Genomic DNA, 21,205 nt, shown 5'->3' on the forward strand with positions numbered 1-21,205 from the left:
TTCACAATTAGAGAGACTTATTTTTTAATAATATTCAACAGAAACATGGCACTTTACATCTTCAGGGCACTGAACATACAATGATTATTCCTCACAACATCCCTGTGAGGTAGGTGTTAGATTGCAGTTACTATTCAACACGTGGACAGTAGCAGACAAGTATGTAATCAATCTTGCACAATTAAGTTAACAAATTTCAACCCACTTAAACATGGACAGGCCCTCAATGACTTGACTGAAAGCATAGGAGTGGGGCAAAGCTGATATTTGATCAGCTCTATTCTTTTATCTTAGTCAGTTACAACTCTTAGAGTCCAACCCTGTTGCTCCCCCATATCACCCTGCAAAAAAACCCTTGTTAAACAAGATAAGCATGCAGAGATTTGTTAGAAAGTGAGATCTGTAATAGAAATAGGAAAAAAACCCCCAAACTTGAATTCAGCCTAAATTTGAATAAAAACAAGAGAGAAGTTTGCCTACCCAGTCAGATAGAGCAGTTTCAGCTTTAGTCATTTATGTCTCTGACACAGCATTCCAACCTTCAGCTCTGAATAAAAGTATTTGCTTGTCCTAAGAACATCTAGAGGAAAAAGTCTGGTAGACTGTGATCACTGTCTCACAGAAATAATGCTTATTTTAGGTAAATTCTTCTTCTGAAGTCTGAGGGATTCTTGAGTAGGAGGGGGAACTTTTGGGTTTAGCTCTAACTTTATGTTTTTAAAAAGCCCCATTAGTATACCAGTTAATCGAGTAAACTTCTCCTTTTGAGTATTTTTTGTTGGTGTAGGGCTACCACAAAATAGAATTTTTGTAAGCTTTAACATAATTAAAAAAAATAATCTAGTTTTTAATATAAAATTATTGATTCATTTTATTTAATARCATTCTACTGTAAATCAACTTTAGGAAAAAAAAAAGTATACCTGACAATATGTCTATTGTGATCAACTAATCTTCCTATCCCTTTCAGTTGAGAGATTTCTGAAAAGTTAAGACTCTTTCCAGGAAAGGTTCATATCCTCAACCTGTAAACTGTCAAAGCTCAGCTGAAGTCAATGTAGTTGTTACAATTTACACAGGCTGAGTAGCTAATCCATTGATTTCTTCATGTGCAGTATCTGTGATAAYGGTCTGTCTCTGAGTTGAGAGATGACAATGGCTAAAGAGCCTGGCTACACATACTCTGAAAACCAAAATATATAGTCTTCCCCAGTAGATAAATCTTCATTCTTGTGTAATGGAAGATTAATTCTGACAGAATAATAATTGTGCATTAAGATGGGGCAAGAGTAGAAAGGTGGCTTGTGGAAGAAACATCTTCATTTTGAGGAAAAAAAATGGGGAGGAAGTGTTGACACTATTAACCACTGGACAGATGAACTTCTAATCTGAGATTCATTTTTGCTTTTATAAATGAAAATTTTGTTACAACTACCCTCCCCCAGGGAACTTTAGCCTTGGTGAACATACAGAAATTTTTAATCCACAGAGCAATTGTAGTCTCCAGACAAAAAAAATGAAAGCTCAGAAGTGCACTTTGTATCTCCTGCCTCAAAGGATTAAAGTGCTAAGTTTGATATATCCAATAATTAAGCAGCTCTCCTAGTCCTTTATTTTTTTAAATGAAACTTTATCTTTGGTTTCCTGTATCTTCTCTGTAATTTTATCCTTTGTTTCCTCCATCTTCTCTGTAATTTTATCCTTTGTTTCCTCCATCCTATCTTGCAGATACTCCTTTACTGGTGGTGGTGTGGACATGTAGCCACTTTTACGTAGATACTTGACAGTGATGGATGTTCCTCCTAAAGTCACAGTGTATCTGGCAGGAGTTGCAATCTTAAAGAAACCAAAGAACACACCATATGAAAAAAAAAAAAAACAGGAAAATATTATCTAGGAAAAGGTATTTTTAATATTAAGAATTTATTTTGGCCAGCATCAATGTCACATACTAAAAATTCCATTTATAAGGAAATAAACCAATTTACAGTACATTCTCCAGAAACACATACCTTTTATTTAAGGTATCCTTCTGAAAAAACTAATGCAGGCATTATGCTTTCTTTTTAAAAAAAACAACTCCCTATGCAGCTTGTGGAAAGAGCATTAGGTATCTCAGAATGCAATTCAGAACAGGCAGCCTGTGCACATTAAGCCATCTAGGCAAACAGGAAATACTGACAACCGGATATGCTTTAAATTCCAAACTTCACAAGAGTATAGGCATTTACCTTTGGGTCCAAAAATAGGAACCACATATAGAAAACTAAGGCTAAAAGAGACCTTGTGAGGTCAGCTAATCTGAACACAGTGAACCAGGTTTGTTATTCCAGATAGATTAGACTAACCAGTTCTTTCAGAACTTCAAAGATAAAGCCTGCACAATCTTTCCTTTGCAGCCTATTCTACTGCTTCCCCATCTTGAAAGTTTCTTTCAATACTGCCAGATCTCCCAGCTATAATAAAATCTTTGCATTCAACCACATGTATATATTGGTTTCCTTTAGGCACAGGAATAATTGGCAAAATCAGTGCTTTCACATTTTGTTTGGGAAAATAATCCCTATAAGTAACAGATAAGAAGTACATCACATTTCAGAAACCAAATAGGATGTATTGCAAGTGAAGACAGTAGTTCATTTTGTTGCATAACATCTGACATTTTTAACGTCTCCCAAGCATGGACTGTGCACATGCAAAGTCAAAATGATACCCAAGCCTGACTGCAAATAATTGAATCAAGTGGACAGTGAAAGTCCTCARCAACAATTGAGAACTAAGGCAGAAAGAAAAACTAAAGAATCCTCAAGGAAAAAAAATACCTGTACTTTTATCTGAAAATCACAAAGTATTTAAAATTTACCTCTTTACCCCTGTTAATATGTAAGGGATATAGAGGAAAAACTTAATTGTAATTAAATCTCTGAGGGCAGGCAACCATTTGGCAGCAAATGAAACAGTTATTTTAAAAATACAGATGGGCTCCTTAAAGCTACACAGAGCCCATATCAACTTGCATGTGACTATTTTTACTACAAGAATGAATGCTGAAATATAAATTTATATCTATGAAAGGGAGAAAACAGCATTAATTCTTTCTGATCTAAACAAATGAACCCTGTTTAGTTCACTAGGCAAGATTTAGAGCTTATTTACAAGCTATTATTATACTTACTTTATACAATGCATATGCAGTTAGTGCATTTCCACTTTGGGAATTTTTCAGGATGTTTACTATGCTGTCTGGTAAGCCAATCAATTCTAGGAATGGAACAACATTCACTCCTCTATCAAAGAGAAAAAATTTTTTTAAATGAATAGGGTGGCATTTGAAACTTGAACAGTGATTTACAGTACCATATGCATTCTTATATTCAGTCATATAAACTTTGTAATTTGATAGCAAAATGGTCATACAGGCAAATCAAATTTTGTTTTCAGCATTACCCCTATAGATGAGCCATTTACGTTATCATTGTTGGGCTGAGCAACTACTAGCATAACTTGTGTCCCAGCTTTCTGTGTTTGGAGGTAAGTAGATATAGAAKTGGGAAGACAGCTACTTTGCGTCCAATTGTGCARGTTAAACTTGATGTGACGAAAGATCTGTTTTGCCTTAAAAGAACTTTTCTCTTTCTTTTTAAATTTTGGACTAATCTGCAGCATGCCCAGAAGTCTAGAACCCAGAGTTTTCCATTCCCTTTCCAATATATCAAACAAAAGGAATCTGGCAAGGGAAAGGAAGGGACTGGTATATTCACAAGACTTCAGGGCTCTTTTGCCCATCTGTTCTACCTGGTCAATACAAGGGGGCAAGATGGGCCAAGGGGGCTCCTATCACAGTTTCTTTCTACTTGAAAACCAGGGAAAGCAACAGGAACACCAAAGAAAGAGAGTCCTTCTTTACAGGAGAAAGCGACATGCAGTTATGGAAGACTTGACTTTCCAATATTCAGGAATGTTGTATTATTATCCATTTCTATCAAATATTTTAAGCATTTTAGTCTTCTGTGCATGTGATCACTTTATTATCAGAAACAACAATGGGCAGTAATTTATTAATAGCTACTAGAATCTACAAGCTAGATGTCTATCCTCAGAGCAGAAAACAAAATAAAACCTAACAAAATCTGAAAGACAGCAGTATTCAATGTTATTAAATAAACGACCATGGTTTAATCTTGTATCATGAGCAGTTATTCTGAAAGTTATTTTTCACTTCAAGAGGTGCTGCTCCTCTAGCATGACAAATTGAAGCTTTGTTATAATTAGTTTCTAATTAAATATTTCAGTTGCTTTCATTTGTCAAATATGTATTTTAGCAGCTAACTAAAATATTTCAAGAATAAACTATATACAATCTGAAATGTCTGGATGCAAGCATAAACTTGGATTCACCTAAAGCAAAATATTTTAATAGCTCAAGACCTTTATTCCTCTCATATGAGCTAAATTTAGAATGACATTTGGATTTATAGCTCCTAGAAAGGGCAATTATGCCAGCTGGTTAGAGTAACTAAAGCAAATACTTGTGTGGTAAGGCATTCTGATGTTAAAGCCCCATCCTTGCCACCACAAACTGCCATTGTTTCATGCTTTCTATTATTAAATATACAACACTAGCAATCCAGAGATAAACATTTACTCAGATTTTGCAAACCGTTTGCAGATGGATAAAATCTCTTTCATCTGAACTAACAGCTCATAGCTGATGTAGTAGTTTTTTCTAATAAATGCCATTTTCCAAAATGGCATCTGGCACACACTATAGCTGAAAGAAAGAAACTAAAATTAGAACTATGTAATATATATACTTTTTTTGCCGAATATTTAGATTTCAATTCAAAAGTGTGGCCTACAGTAGTAACTTCTTCAGTGGCGTAACAGGAAAGACAGGAAACAGAAATAAAAAAAAAAGAAAAAAACCACATGGCTAGTGAAAAGCTCAGAGTGAAGTGAAAGATTTGAACGACCAGTGATGGGGGCAGACTGAGGTTAGAGCGGAGGAAGTGGTGATATACCTTTCAAGTCCAAAGACAAAAAAGAACACACGGATCTTTGTCTACACAGATCTCACCTAGCAATTCATAATCATGAGTGCAAACCACTACCTTTACCTTGTGACAAGTTACTAATCGGTTCCATACTGTTTACATCCATGTCTATTTTGGGGGGATTTGCATTCCTACAAATGTTAACAAAGTATTTGGTATACAGCAATAACTGCATGCTAATAGTACTTATATGACACTCTCATGAATACTATATATTTTTAATATCAATCTTGGGCTTTAACTAAAAATGTAGCCTCCCTTCCCTATTACATATAGAGGCGGTTTCTGACATGTAATAATAATTTATATTGCAGAAATTCTTTCTTTTCACCTGTGAAAGTCAGTCTCAATTTAACAGCAGTATTGGGCACTGCAACAAAATATCAACTTACTTCATGGCTGCATAGTAAAAGGATCCAAACCATACAGTGGAAGTCAAAAGATGCACTGGAATCATGACTTTTCCATACTGTTTAAAAGTTTTCTTGAATCGCTGAAAAAGACTAATTGATTTGTCTTGTAATGGATCAGGGTCTGAAGAATCTGATTCTACAGGGCTCTGCTTGGGTATATCACTGGCTGAAGTCAAAGCATTTCTCTCTTCTGGTACTTTGTGAGGAGTGTTTGCTGGCTGGGATGAAAATACACTTTTCTTTGAGGCAAACAGTGCTGCACCTGCATGGTGACATCGTTTAGGAGGGCCCAGTGCCAAAATCGCTTTGCATCCAACATTAGATGAGACTGATTGTTCTTTTAAGCACTGTAAGATATTAGTGGGAGAAAAAAACAAACATGTCCCATGTGCCAGCTGAGATGCAGTTTGTAATACGCTCCTTTGCATTTTGATGAAGTGTGGCTGAAGTTCCTATAGAAAGGAAACAAGGACAGAGTGAAGGAATTGCATTTCAATAATCTTATTTGTAATTGCTTCAATACTACTTGAAAATATCATCAAATTTTAAATTGCTTTCTATTTCAGGACAAGCAGCGCTAATTCTTTTAACTATTTTAAAAGGTTTTCCTTATCTTGCTTTACAGAAATGCAGTTTCTTCTAGAATTAAGCACATCAATTCAGATCTCACTTCTTCAGTATTCTGAATTAAAATGGCCCTTTACTTAACACACACGGCCCTTCACAGTTAAAATGCTCATTCTGCTCCTCTAAAACCATGTTTAGATGTTCAGTGGTAAGTATTGCTTTCATTTGGTTAATCTGGCACAGTTGTTGAAAAGTTACCCTTGAAGCTTCACTTTTAGTAGCAACTGACAGTTCAAGTGATACCTCCAGCCTAAATAAATGTAGCRCGACCTCACTAAATTTTTCTAATAATTATGGGATGCTCTTGAAGACAGAATAGTATCTGTAATATAACTAAAACTAAATTTTAAGTGTCAGTACATTCTCAGATTCAGTACCCTTTTTAATATTCTATAATATTCTGAACTGTAAGAGTAAAAATTCACACAGTAAAATCAATGGAGTTTTAACAGTAACAAACCTAACAACAGCAGCCTGCTAGTATATATCTGTAAAGAATTGGGATGGTGCTGTTGCATGTCAAGCATTAACAAGAGCAAATTTACACTGCAATCTCAGAAATATTACAATGAAAAGAATATTTTAAAACTGCGGACAGCCCTGTTAGCCTTCTGATTTTGAGTACCTAACAGTTATTTCTGAAAGTTCAAATGAACTGTATTCCCCACAAAACAGAGGGAGGAATTTTGTTTGGCATGTATAGACATGGAGAAGTCATTTTCTTCCACAGATTGGCAAACTATGAACTAATGAACGCAATACTAACCCTCTTTCCTTTCATTTATACAATGACCACAAGTTACATAACTACCACATTTCRTTCCCTCCAAGAAAAGCACCACTGACTGATTTTGTGTAACAAGTGCTGGCTAAGTTAGTTACCTTACAACTTTCAAATCTTTTTGATGTTTTTAGATCTTTTATTACCATAACACTTCTTAAGCCAAACTAGAAATCATTCAAGTTTAATTCAGTCCCCACTATCATCTTCATGTCTGGCTTCCCCTTCACCAATAGCCTTGGCTATATGTCCATCAGGTGTTTTGATAGCAAATTTGTCTAGACTATTGAAAAAGATAAATACTTCATAATGTAAACAGTTTTCAAAAAAATATAAAAGCATACATACCCTTTATTACTTTACAGATATACAACAAAAAACGTACAAGTTTTTGATCTTTGAAAACTTTTTCTTCTTCTGCTAATTCTCCACCTTTCAAATATATTTCTTGAACATATTGAAGACTCTGCCAAAGTAGAAAAAGGCACATTTAGAGAAACAGAAACAGAACAGCAAACTAGTATTGAGAAGATTTTTGGTCAGCCTGAAACCTTTCTTCCTGAAAAGGGTATCAGTGTAATATCCCATTTGGATACTAGTAGGCTAATGGCAGAGTTTTTCTGGGTAGCTTAAAGTTCCTTAACTGTGAACTACTGCCTCTTTCCAAGTGATAAAAGTTGTATAATCCAAAAGCATTCTTGTTAGAACATTTCTGCCTATATGTTTTCTAGATGTATTTGCTACGATCACTATGCTATAATTGCAATGCTTGACGTGGGGAAAAGACTGGAAGAGTGGTACTGAACTCCCTGGAAACCTCTCTGTTCTGCATGTGAAGCACAGACACCCACTTTTGTTGAATTCACACCAACAGAGGAGGTATTGCCTCATGTGGGGGAAAAGTGGACTCTTGTCTCTATGTAAGGAAGCTGTTACTGACTCCTGCTGAATTATAAACTCAGTGGGAGCCAACGAATACTGCTGCTTATAGAGCAGTAAATCAACTAGAGGTACTGCCTCTCAACAAGTCAGTCTGTGCCAAGGTACCTGTAAGAATTCACTAGAAGTAAAAACTGCCTGCTGTATTTCTGTTTTTATGAGAAGCAGAGGTTTTTATTGTGTTCCTAGATTCAAATGCAACCATTTTTCAAAACAAAAAGTGATGGAAACGCTAACATTCAAATAAAAGCGTTAAGATGGTGATGCCACGCACCAACCACCTCTCTGATTTATAGAAATAACAGTAAACTGGGAAAAAGCAACCGTTACCATTTATACTACCTTCCTGGGGAATAACACTCTCCACAGAGGATTACTTTCCCCTCTCGCCTAGTAGTGCACAGCATTCTGAGCATTTGCCCCAAATAGGCATTCACAATATCCAGCCAGCAGACTCAGCAAGGATAACTATCCATCTGCGGAAATTCAGGAGCTCCTGAGTCAGACTTCCACTGTATCTCATAATTCACCTAGCTTTCAGTGGATGGTATCCTACCCAAAAATATCTGTTCCAAACAAGCTTTGGAAACTATCACCATACAGCATGGAAGAAATGATGCTGACCACTCTGATTCTGTTTCATTACTGTTAACAGGATTCTGCATTCCAACAGTCTTAGAAGATGGTGAGAATTGTCACTATCATTCTGTGTACAGAAATTGATGGCAAGAGGCAAGAAGAAACTGAACAGCTATATCTGAGTTTTCCCACCGTTTGCATTTCTCAGAGCACCACTTCCAGGTTTTGCTGTCCAGCATCTATTTGATGGTGCAAAGGTAATATTGTACCAAGCTGCTGATTAATTGCTACTGTTGCAGAACATTAGGATATGAAATGGTTCCAGAACGCCCACCAAAATTGTAAGAGAATTCCCCTTAAGAAGCAGCAGCAGGTGAGCATTACTATCTGTTCAACAGTCCCTAGTCAGTAGTTAACATACTGGTGACTGGTAAATGAGTTTCAAGGCCTTTGCTCACAAAATTAAGTGCACTATATCATGAAACCTAATAGTCAAAATGTCACTGATGTCTCTGAAGTAGGGGCATTACCAGAGTCACTGTAAGACTTACCATGCCATTTTTTTGTTCCTTTCTCACCAGACAGACTTGAAACTCATCAACTAAAGCATTTCTCCAAGATGCAAGACCTAGCTGGTCAAAGGGAAGATTCTAACTGTCGGGGGTAAATCCTGAAAAGATTCTGAACCTTAAAAGCATAGATGGCAGTATGATTCTAGCTATTATTATGAGAATCAGCTTATCTTTGTTTCTCTGCTTTAGAAAGCTTTTTGCTAGATACTTGATATATACAAAAAGGTTAAAATGCGAGTCAAAAGTGATAGTGCTTACATTTGGAAGAATGAACAGAAAGAGGTTTTTCATAACAAGACTGTAAATTTCCAAAAGATCCTAATGTATTTTATAGGTACTTGCTTTATTTTGCACATTGTAATGAACAAAGAGACTTTTGAGGTGTCAGCAAGTTGGAGAAGATGCTACTATTGAATAGCACTACTGACCTAGAGGAGGAAAGTGTTACATTTATAATGGTGACAGCAGAGTGTAGGAAAGGCAAATGAATAAAATAACAGATTAAAGTAACAGATTAATGTAGCATGTACTTTGTAAATCAATTTTATTAGAAATGAATATTTTAAGAGGAGATGGGTGCAAATGCTCAACTGTAACTTTTTAAAAATTACTTGGCAACATTGCAAGAAAATCTTAAACAGAACAGACAGCTCAAAGCACACAAATGTGGCTCTAGCTCACAAGAAACATGAAACACTCCATAGGAGAGTTCCCACTCAAAATCCATGAGCCTTTTCCACTCCCAAGGCACCATTCTATGAAGTCAGAAAATTAATTTACATTCTTGCCATTTTTAGTGTAAAATCAAGCAAACTTTGAGGCTTGGGTGTGGTATATACAATACAATTTTGAAAGGACACAAACCAAGTTTTTGGAAATCCATTTAAGAYCACCTTTGCATGAAAAAGTATAAAAAAAAGGTAGAGATCTCATCTAAGCTACTCAGTAAAGCTTAATAAACCAGACTTTATAATGCTTTACTAAGTATATATTTTTAAAATCTTAAAACTTGTTTTCATACTTAAATTTGTTCCTTTCAAGACCTTACTGACAGTATAGTCTTAAAAAAAAAAACTTGCCAAACATTAAGCTAATAAAACAAAACGAGATAGACATAACTGAACAGAAAACATACTTGGGTTGCATAAAAGCTGGGAACACATTTTAAAAGCATTTTAACAATAGTGAATACATGCAAAGCATCACTGTTTTTTGAAATTCAATGTAAAATACAACCAACTATAAATCTCCTAGTAACTGAAATGGTTTAGCATAGCATGCAGTCACTTTCTATGGATGTGAAAAGGTAATGTATTTGCATTTTTTATTCTCTGCATCAGTACCTCAACAGTATCTGAATGAGCATGTAGAATTCACATTTTGACCTTAGTTACATCTGCAATGTCCCTGGAACAATCTGTTACTTATTCTGAACTATGAAATTGGTTGTAATTTGAAGTTTTGGTACCACTATCTGTCTGATCTTGTCAACCATTCAGGGCAGTCCCAAAAATTATCACCCTACATTTTAGGCTAAAGGCAGTAATGCAAAATAAATCATGGCAAATTTATTAAAATCTTTGTCAGAATCATCTCATCAAAACACAATGCAAGGATAAACTCTTGTAGACAAATTATCCTAAAACATTAACCCCATTACACCCCCATCACATCTATTTTCTACAATAGCTTCACTTAGTAAATGCTATGCTATTATTTTTTAATTTCTGATATTACTACAGTACAGTACTGATACAAGAAGAGAAGCGTCAACCACCTTTTACCCTTATTTTATCTAAGCTACTCTTGTTCTTACTAAAACTTAGTCATACGTTTCTGGTAAAATAAACCTACTGAGATCACAGAAGTAGAATAAACCCTCAGACATGGTCCCTATGTACTTAGCAATCTTTACTACTATGATCTTCTGATACTTAAGTATTAGAAATAGAAAGCAGAACAAAAAGTAACTTTAAATAGAAGTTCTTACAGAGCTTTAAAAATTCTGAATGTTTAGATTCAGAAGGTAAATAAAGCAGGAGAACCTCATACAATGACTACGTGTTGAGTTAGAGATCTGGAATGCTAAATAGGAGGCTTGACAGCCAACCTGCTTCCAATCAAATGTGACAGTGGTATCCCCCTTTTCCTCTTCCATCTATTGAGCATGATGTAAAAGTATGAATAAGTTATCTCTCTAATTCTTCTAAAAGAAAACATCACAATTGTTTACAGTGCTTTCTGCTCTCCAGAACTATTTTTTTTTATTGACTGGTGCTATTCTATCTCATTAACTCCATATTCCAGCTTTGAAGTATTGAACATCTATGCTGGGTTCTTTCCTTCAGAAGTTCCATTCTGCCCTCTACTGATTTTTTACATAAATACACCTCATACACTAATACTACAAAGGTCTAATTAGCAGCTCTTCTCACCACAAACAGTCTTCCCAACAAGTGTAAATCTGCTGGATGATCTTCAACATTGGTTGCAGCTCCATAAAAATAAAAGGCAGATGTTGAGGGTGGGGGAAAAAAATCATCCTGGAAAATCCAAGGATGGATCTTAACACAAGTGACCAATTTTCCAAGCATATCAGTCTTTTAACAACTTAGAAAGGAATTAATTTTTAAACGAAGTAATAGGTGCTTTACACCAGCAGGGATCAAACAGAGAGGGAAAGGTGATAGGGCAACAGTACCTATGTTATTTCCAGTTACAAAATTTGTACATATCATTCTTTTTCTCAGCAGGAARAAACAAATATATGAGAAACACTGATAAGGGAATAGATCTACAAACAAAACAACCTGCCTTTTAAAATGTCATTCAATTGGGGTTTTTGTCCATTTGTCACTCTACACACAAGTGACTGTAAGAAGCGAGCTGGAAAGTTATGCTTTTAGAGGTTAATCGAGCCCTCCTCAAAACTAGGCAAACATGTCTATGCTAAAAAGGTTAAAAAACACTCTGTTAGGTCAAAAGAGGGATTGTACTCATCTGCTTATCATTTTGCCCTTCTGTTTATTACTTTATAATAATAAACAAAATCTTCCACTACTCCCAGATCAAATTCTATCTCCTTTCTACTCCCTTTGGTTGTATGTTTTCCCAAGCAACCACTAATAGCATCTTTCTTCCTTATATCTTTCAATGCATCATTAGTTCATTCCCCTCAAAACACCTGTGTATTTTGTTCAGAGGGTTTTCAACTAGAGGGCCATTAACATGGGGAGCAGGGGTGGCAAAGTAGTGGGAAGTTTCTACTAAATAACCCCAAAGGGCTGCAAAAGATAATTTACAGAAGCAAGCCTAATGCCAGCAGTTTCCTACATATGGCTTTGAACTCCCTTGGGAAAAAAAAAAAAAATCAGAACTGGTGATGAATAAATACAGATCACTTTTCTATACTTTACTGAAACAGATTATGATTACTGAAAACTGATGATGATTTCAGTTTTACCTGTCTCCATGACAGTTCATCCAACTTTCAGTTGGCAGATTCCTCACCCCTTTCAGCTTTCACCAAGTATCTCAGAGTTCTCTGCACTTCAACACGCATCGGAAAACATTAGAAACATGACTATTATTTCTATGTCCATGGTTCAGGTATTTCTTTTCTCAAGCTCTGCTACTTCCATGCACATCTCTTTCAACAACAAAGCCATCAATAACAATCAAAAGATTACAGTCCAAACTGAACTCCAGCTTGCTCAAGACTTCCTGCAAACTCATTTTTGAATTCATAGTTCAGACACCAGTATGCAAGCTCATTTTTGGATTCATAATATTTCCAATCAGTCAAGACTTCACTGACATATAAAATTTAGATTACAATACTTAAACAGCTCTTGGAGTTATAATCAAACATTTATTCCTGCAAGGAGTAATGAAAACTGCAGACACATTGAGAATATTGCAACTTTCACTATGACAACTTGTGCTAACCCTAACAGAGTTCAGCCTTTGACCGGACCATAAAATAAGAGCACAGGTATTCAAATACTTTCTCTTGACTAATTTTAGAAGGTAAAGCTAAACAAAAGAATTTGGAATACGCTTAAATTTAGACCTTAGTATCAACTTTGTGCAGCGTTCTCCCTTGTTTTGCATTGTGGCTTCCAAAACCATTTACTTTCTGGTCTTGGCAAATGCTATTTTGCTCCCTCAGGTCTTTGCATGTTGTCTTGTCTCATAGTTCTGTGTCCCTGACCTCAGTAATCCAACTGCAATCAACAGTACTAATTGTAATGCAATTGTTACATCACATATCTTGCATTTAAATTGTTACAAACCACTTAAAGTAACAACCCCCAGCAAGTTGACAAGTCTTCTACCTTTCAAATTCACTAGAAGTGCTTCTAAGACTTTTCAGAAAATGTGCTTACAAAAAACCCTGAAGCCTTACAAACTAGCAATATACATAAAACAGCCCCAAACCGCAAAAATATCAATTTCAATATGAACAGAATTCACAGTGGAAGCATTAGATTCAAGATTTTCTTTTATTCCCTCACTACATTTATTTCACATTTTCAAACACTGCAAAGCTGTCATTTATTCAGTAAAAAATGTTCAGCTTTCAGCAGAATCCTGTTGGCAGAAATCCACTTCCAGTATAAATCTTTTCTAAATATTCCAAAGCCAGTGTTGAATTCTCTGTTGTGAATTCAAACTTGCCCATATGGGGAAATATGTGTAGTATCAATCAGAAAATCTTGAAAAATTATGTGTGAAGAGGCTGATCATAACATTTACAGAACACACACATGCTCAAAAACACACTCTTCATCTAATTGTTTTGTAAGTGCTATTCCCCACATTTCTACAAGTGAATGTGACTGTTTTTATGAAAGAAGCATTATTGTTACTAAGGTCTTGTCTACATGGAATGGTATTTTTGATCGCTGAGTGGATAAACAATCTTGCCCACCACTAAATTTAGTACCTTCTACATCATCTTTTGCTTGGTGAACATGATTGCTAATATCCCCACCCATGTAAAGAACAAAATGACACAATCTGCAAGTGTCTGAAAGAGCACCAGAAGCACGGAGCAGTGACTTCAGACCAGAAGGAACTCTGACAAAATTTCAGTAATAGGACCCTAGGACCTCTTGCTCAAGTCTTACTAGGTATTTTTAGAATAGGCTACCAAACTCCTGTATGGGCTTCCTTTCAGCTTACAAAGGGGTGCCTCAAAAGAACTCAGACAATCCCATAAGCACCAGCAGGAGCCTTTCAGTCAATGAGGCTCTCTGCAGCTTTCTGACTTAACCCTTCCCATGCAACACCAAATCTTTGGGCCACTATCGGGACAGGAATCCTAAGGAAACCAGATTATAGTGGCAAAAACATTTACTGCCTTCAAGGTGGAAAAGGCAGATAGTAATGACATTTTAAAAACTAGGAATTAATTTCTCCAACCTAAAAGTCTAGTAAAAGATTTTATAAACTAGGAGGATAGAAGTAAAGCTGCAATGCTAGGAGAAATTACATCATCATTAACCACAGAGAAAAACATAACTTGATGTTTTGATTTTCTATCCATCTYAGTAGTATGGAAATTTTTAGAGAACCCAATATGAATAGTAAAAATACCTCCATGGTGAGTGGACTGCTTTCTATTGATATGTTTAAAGATTTAAAGGGAAAAACAGGCACATGTTTAGCACAGGACTCTATCAGTGATTCCACACCATTCAGAAACCCTACCTGTTCAAATCTAGAAATAGAGTCAGGCTGTGAACTCTATACAAACTTCAGACAAAATTGCTAACGATTCCAAGACAGCAGGCATTACCTTTTGCCCTCAAAAAGTGCTAACTGCAGAGCCAAGCGAAGAGTACATGATACRAAGCCATGAATATGGTCCTCAGGATTAATTCCTCAATGCCATCTACCCAAATCATCTAACTTCACAATGAACTACTGTTTCTATGAGATATCTTAGAAGGTTATGGCAGACTTCTGACAGGGTAGAGTAGAATATGAACCATGAGATACCTCCCTAAGCGCTGGATAGTTACTGGAAAACACCACATGTGCCTGACCTGGAGCTCTGTGAATTCACAAACTTATGACTGACACAGCTTAAACTGATGAGCCCTATTCACAGCCTACATATTGCTACTACTATTGCTTAGGAAAGAATACATAGTCAAAAGAAGACTTTCTAGTCAGCATCTGCTGCATCTAAAACACCTCTTTTAAATCATTCCTACTAGCTATGGAAAATAAGTTATTCTTGTCCTTGTATGGTCTGCTGCAATACTTACAGGTGAGACTGTACATCCTCCTTGTTTCTGTCTCAGATACTGCCCTCCCTCTTTTTAAGAGCAAGAATTCTTGACAACAGAACCAAGGAAAATTGACTTCCTATGGATTTTTGTCACAAGGTTAAATTTGCTGGTGTCAAAAACCCAAGAAATTCAAGTGAGGTTCCTTCTATAGTTAGGGCATGCACAATACCTCTCTCATGCATACTCCTGTGTTTGCTAAAGACCGAATTTAAGTTGTAGACATTTTTTTCAGAAGCATCACAATAGGATCTCTTTCTTCTACTTGACTACTTTCATATAATGTCCATAAATTCTGTGATTTCTACCCCTCTGTCAAAACTATTTAGTATTATCTGCTTGCCCAGTCCTCCTAACTTTCCCTCCTAACTCTGGTGACCACATATGCTTTATGTTCCTAGGAAATTATGCTCAAAATTAAAATTACCATCCATCCAACTTCATACCTACCTCTGCTGTCCAACACTTTCAAATGCCTTATTATTTACAATCACGGAGTAGCATAAACTATGCAGAGCTGTATACCTACCAGCACAGCAGAATAAAAAATTTATCTTTTGAATGAGGAAAGTCTGCATAAGTTTGTTTTTGATGAGTTATCTCTGTAAACACAAATTCTATGACTTAAATATTTTTGAAACAAATTCTAAATAAATTTGCTCACGTTTCATTCAAGGGAAGTAACAGCAAGCAAATTAATTTTCCAAGTCCTGTATTATCCATTCTCAATTTTAAGACCAGATCAAAGTAATATGGATGATGCTAAAGACATAAATCTCAGAATGTTTTATACACAGTAGCAAGATCTACTAGCGCTACAGAAAAGAATTAAGCAGAGTGAAGCCTCTGTTTACCTACCTCTTGAAAAATGTTTGCCTATCCTATATGAAGGGACATAGAGACAAGTTCAAGTTTACTATGTTACTGTACTCAGAAGAATCCCTTGACTGAGACACTGTATCCTTTGAAAGCACACTGCATTCTAGGAGTTGTTATCAACAAAAGCCAAGGCTTGTGTTTCAATACAGAAAAACCTCTTCTTCAGAAAGAATTATCCTATGGCCTGGGATAGTGGGAAGAAAAAGATGTCATCTAATTTTATGATTAGTAAAATCAGCTTTTAAATCCACAGAACATTAGGAAGAGCAAACAGCTAACTGACTGGCAAATCCTGGGTCAAAACACTACCTTAACAGTTAAAATAAAAGTGCCTTCACATTCTATTAAACTCTTTCATCAGTCACTTTTGGAGGAGACTTACAGAACAGATGTATAGGTATTTATTTTATTTTTACTTAAAATCCACAAAACCCATCTATCTAAAACCCTCCTGTTGTCTCTCATAATCTGTTCATGAGGATTTGACTGCATAACCACTGTTCTCTTCCCTCCCCCTACTCAATGTTGCAAGAGCAGACTACCCAAGTAGTTTGAGAGAAGGGGGATTATCTGTTACAACTCCCCAGAGCCACAATCACTGCTATTCAACTTCTGGTTTCGTTTGTTTACGTAACAACTGTTACACATGGTCAAGGGCAGTTTTGGACAAGATCAAATAGCAGATCCATGGGATTGAAATATACAGCCCAGCTAAGTGGCACTTCTATTTTTCAGTGCATGCAAACAGTCAAGACCTTTTAATGACTTTGTTTAGAAGGAGCAGCATCATCTCTGGAAGCATAACAAAGTTGTTTTCACTTTTTGTTGAATCATACTATGGTAGCTCGTTTGAAGATGACTGGGGGAGAACTGAGTGATGGGGGAGAATGGGGAATACATCTCCCAGAAATGCAAAGTTCATGAGAGCACAGATCACTACTGTTTGCGCTACAGAAGAGTCTAGACACCAACCTGGCCAAAGCCCTATTGTATAAACCCAGTGCCTCAAAGGAAACAATTTCTCTTTTGAATTGCCTGCTTACCAAGAAAAACAGACAAAAGGTGGCATACATAGACAAGTCAATGTGGCTTGCTAACATCCATTAAAACCAGAATGTTCCTGAYGGTTTGAAGCAATATACTCTTGATTTAATAAGATGATGTCATGTTGAACTGATCACACACATGCATGTGTTTTTTGCCTTATCAAATTCTGAAGCATTCTTACTGTCCAGGAAGATTTCAAATATTTTGTACCCAGGTCTCAGTGATTTTATTCCATTCTCAATACTGAAGTTTCATTGATGTTGAATTTGTTTCAGCATGTAATTTTCAAAATACATTCAGCTTTAGCTATTTGGGTTTAGAATATATCAACACCAACTAGAACTCTATGTTGGATCTCCCTCCCAACATGCAAAACTGACTGCACGGAATATTATGGATTCAGCCAGTAGTTTCACAAACATTTTAAAAAACTATACTCCTTCTGCTTCTGCCATTGTTCTAGTTGTGTCCTTATCTTGAAGGCCAACACTGAGGTCAGAGCTCCATCTAGGAACATGACAGATGCAAACTGAGGCCAGTTATCAGAGATAAAGGGACATCAGGAACTCCCTGTCTTGCAAAAACAGACCTTAGTTTCCTAATGTGCATATAAACAGAGCCATGTCAGCTTATTTGGAGAAGAAAGCAACTACAGCAGAAAAAATTAAATGGATTCTTTTAGAAACAAAAATCACATCACACCTTTTCCTGTCAGCTACTATGGTCTGCAGGGTAGATTTGTAGGTAGTCATGACTAGACAAATGTTTTTAAACTTCTTACATGCCTTACACACTCAAATAGTCTGAATTTGCCTACTCAGTTTTTGCCAAGTGCAAGCCAGCTGATATTCACCCACCCAAATCACTGAGTGATTGTTTTTCCCCCTTGATGGAAATACTTCTCAAAGTGCAGTGAGCGCACTTTCTCAATGCTGCCACAGAGGCCAGTCATGTCCCTTTTACCTCAAACAGCCCTGAATAGAAAGGGAGGTAAGCACCTGCTGTCAGCTCCATTGGAGGAGATGGGTGGTGGGGACATATCCTCTGTGCATGCATTTCCCGCACAGAAGCAGCTGCAAGTCAAAAAAAACCATTGGCATAGGCAGCAATATATATCCTAAATTAGGAACCTGCTCCCTGCATCTCCCTAAACTAACACGTAATTTTGGCAAAATTTTAAAGTTTACACTTATAATAGCAGAAACACCTTGGGGTTTAAGTAAGTTGAGCAATACTTTCAGTTGGAGTCTGCTTAATGATTAGGTTCAGTAAGAATTCTGCGACATGTAACATGCTGCTTTCCGAATTTATGCTTCTCTTTTGGGCCAGCTTATAGAAGGCACTTCAAAAATGGACATGAATGGCACTGAACATGTAGGTTCTTTGTTTTGTTTTTTAAGTCTGGCATAAATCCACATCCTATCTAAAAGTCAAAGATGATTTAACTGATCTAACAGTTTTATCATAAAGGCTTATGATTTTTAACAATGTGATTCCCTGGATAACTCCCCTGGCTGATTACCAGTAGCAGATGCACACCCTAATGCACACAGAATCACAGAATTGCTGAGGTTGGAAGGGACCCCGGGAGATCATCTAGTCCAACCCCCCTGCTCAAGCAGGGTCACCTAGAGCACATTGCACAGGATCATGTCCAGGCGGGTTTTGAATATCTCCAGAGAAGGAGACTCCACAACCTCTCTGGGCAACCTGTGCCAGTGCTCTGTCACCCTCACAGTGAAAAAGTTTTTCCTCATGTTCAGATGGAATTGTCTGTGTTTCAGTTTGTGCCCGTTGCCTCGCGTCCTGTCACTGGGCACCACTGAAAAGAGTCTGGTCCCATCCTCTTGACACCCTCCCTTCAGATACTTGTACACATTGATAAGATCTCCTCTCAGCCTTCTCTTCTCTAGGCTAAACAGGCCMAGCTCTCTCAGCCTTTCCTCATTAGAGAGATGTTCCAGTCCCCTAATCATTTTTGTAGCCCTTCGCTGGACTTGCTCCAGCAGTGCCACATCCCTCTTGTACTGGGGAGCCCAGAACTGGACGCAGTACTCCAGATGTGGCCTCACCAGGGCTGAGTAGAGGGGGAGAATCACCTCCCTCGACCTGCTGGCAACACTCTTCCTGATGCACCCCAGGATACCATTGGCCTTCTTGGCCACAAGGGCACATTGCTGCCTCATGGTTAAATTGGTGTCCACCAGCACTCCCAGGTCCTTCTCAGCAGAGCTGCTTTCCAGCAGGTCAGTCCYCAGCCTGTTCTGGTGCAGGGGGTTATTCCTCCCCAGGTGCAGGACCCTGCACTTGCCTCTAAAGCTGTGCCAGTTGGCAGAAAGGATTCTGTCTAGTTCAGCCAGCCACTGTCTCCTATGGATTCAGAGACCTCCAAAGCTAATCCAGCAAAATGTAAGAGAAGGAAGTGCTAAAGGCTCAAGATGGTCAGGGAAACAGAATTCAACTAATGAGCAGATAAGAGGAACAAAAATTTGAAGATTTCTCAATTCTGAGGCTCCCCTACTGGGGGAAGGCAGCCCTTTGCTTGCACTAGCCACATGCCACAAGTGAATGACTAAGAAACGTGCAAAACATTTATTAGAGAAGGAAATCTTTGTACAAGCACCTTAAGCAGAGTCTAAAAAGTCAAGGCATATGCAGATGCAACTGTCTCAGGAGAGAAGCATCCCAAGGAGTGCAAGCTAACTACAGACCTTTAACAGTACAACTGCCAAGAGACTCGCGCCTAACATTTTTCACGCAAGACAAAGCAGCCCTAGAGTCTGCAGGAAAAAAAAAAAAAAAAAAAGCAGCGAGGAGGACGACGCGGAGCTCCGACTAGGGGCATTCAGGCCCGGCGCCTCCGAGAGGACCGTCCCCTCTGGACATCAGCGGCCGCAGATCAGTTGGCCCAATGCCCCGCCAGTGCGAGGGCAAAATCGGGCTCGGGACCCCGTGTGCGGCGGGGGAGCCTGCCCGGCGGCTGCAGAACTTGCCACCCCCCACGGCGCCGCCAGGCCGCGGCTCCCCGAGCGCCGGTTGCCCCCGCGCAGCGCGGGCGGCCCCGCCGCGAGCCGCTCCCCTCTCCCCGCCGCCAGCGGCCCCCCTCGGCACCCGCTCTTCGCCCGCGGTCGGGCGGCGGCCCCTCCCCCTCGGCCACACCAAGCGGGTACCTTGTGGCTAAGCCACTGCTCCTCCTCACGGGCCCGGAACACCAAGCGGGTACCTTGTGGCTAAGCCACTGCTCCTCCTCACGGGCCCGGAGCCATGGAGACGCACTGGGCGGCGGTTGACCCAACGGTCGCTGCTGCCGCGCGCGCGCGCTCGCTCCCTTCACCTCCCCCTACCCCCCTCGCGCGCGCGTCAGGGCAACGTGCAGCAACGCCCGTCCCCACCATCACCTTGAGGCCCAGCGGGGCCCGACTGCGCACGCACGCCACCGCCCCCCGCGCAAGGCCTCCTGGGGCTCGTAGTCCTGTCATTCCTCAGACCGAGACCGAGGGAGAGAGAAGTCACGTCCTAAGCGTGCGCGGCGTCGCATTCTCTCTCCCCTTCCCCGGATATGACGCGACAGCCCTTCCGCCGCGTTGCAGGAACGTCACTTCCGCAAACAGGATGGCGGAGCGCTGTGCTCGGTGAGTCGTGCGCGCCCTCCTCCCGCACGGCCTGGCGGCGAGGCCGTGGGGCGCGGACCGGCCTGGCGGCGCGTCGGAACGCAAGGCGGCGACGCGGGCAAGCCGGCGCGGGCCCCCACACCCGCCTCGCGCCGTGGGGCCTCCGCAGCCGGGCGCTTGAAGTGGGCGGGGCGGGACAGAGGGGGTGGGGCAAGCCGGCGCGGCGCGGGGGGGCAGCATGCTGTGCGGAGGCCCCCGCCGCCAATGGGTGGCAGGAGCGCCGGAACTCGCTGCGTGATGTCGCGGCGGCTTGTGCTTCTTCCATTGCTGGCGAGGGGAAGGCCGGTTAACGGCCCCGAGCGGCTCCCCCTGAGGGGAGGTCAGTGCTCGCTGCGCGTCAAAAC

General features: G+C 39.2%; 2 protein-coding genes across 6 annotated transcripts in view; one reads left to right on the forward strand and one right to left on the reverse strand.

Annotated features, from left to right (window-relative positions):
* On the reverse strand, positions 1-20,755 carry FAM210A (family with sequence similarity 210 member A). Of its 4 annotated transcripts, none has more exons than XM_026092249.1 (5): positions 20,589-20,676; positions 7,224-7,341; positions 5,447-5,919; positions 3,176-3,287; positions 1-1,836 (listed from the first exon to the last, which is right to left on the reverse strand). In XM_026092249.1, exons 3-5 carry the CDS (start codon positions 5,893-5,895, stop codon positions 1,603-1,605), a joined length of 795 nt encoding a protein of 264 aa, XP_025948034.1. In that variant the 5' UTR covers positions 5,896-5,919; positions 7,224-7,341; positions 20,589-20,676; the 3' UTR covers positions 1-1,602. The 4 variants fall into 4 exon arrangements, with proteins under 4 accessions (XP_025948034.1, XP_025948041.1, XP_025948049.1 ...); XM_026092256.1 differs by lacking the exon at positions 20,589-20,676 and adding an exon at positions 20,414-20,582; XM_026092264.1 differs by lacking the exon at positions 20,589-20,676 and adding an exon at positions 20,361-20,582.
* Positions 20,666-21,205, forward strand: part of RNMT (RNA guanine-7 methyltransferase) — a 17,621-nt gene continuing 17,081 nt past the window's right edge. Inside the window, exon 1 of one of the 2 annotated variants that reach the window (XM_026092212.1) lies at positions 20,666-20,822. In XM_026092212.1, the coding sequence (XP_025947997.1) occupies positions 20,750-20,822 (73 nt within the window). In that variant the 5' untranslated portion in view covers positions 20,666-20,749. Of the gene's footprint in view, positions 20,823-21,053; positions 21,181-21,205 lie in introns of those variants that run through there. The other variant, XM_026092206.1, reaches the window with a different exon arrangement.

This window comes from Apteryx rowi, unplaced genomic scaffold (genome assembly GCF_003343035.1).
Source record: "Apteryx rowi isolate R43461 unplaced genomic scaffold, aptRow1 scaffold_1227, whole genome shotgun sequence".
NCBI classification, from domain to species: Eukaryota; Metazoa; Chordata; class Aves; order Apterygiformes; family Apterygidae; genus Apteryx; species Apteryx rowi.

Coding starts and splice junctions, on each gene's coding strand:
- FAM210A (XM_026092242.1), bottom strand. CDS start 20,669: ATGACAGGACTACGAGCCCCAGGAGGCCTTGCGCGGGGGGCGGTGGCG. Junction 5,920..20,588: donor GGGCCCCGCTGGGCCTCAAG/GTGATGGTGGGG, acceptor TCCTTTCTATAG/GAACTTCAGCCACACTTCAT. Junction 3,288..5,446: donor TTTTACTATGCAGCCATGAA/GTAAGTTGATAT, acceptor TCTCTTTGATAG/AGGAGTGAATGTTGTTCCAT.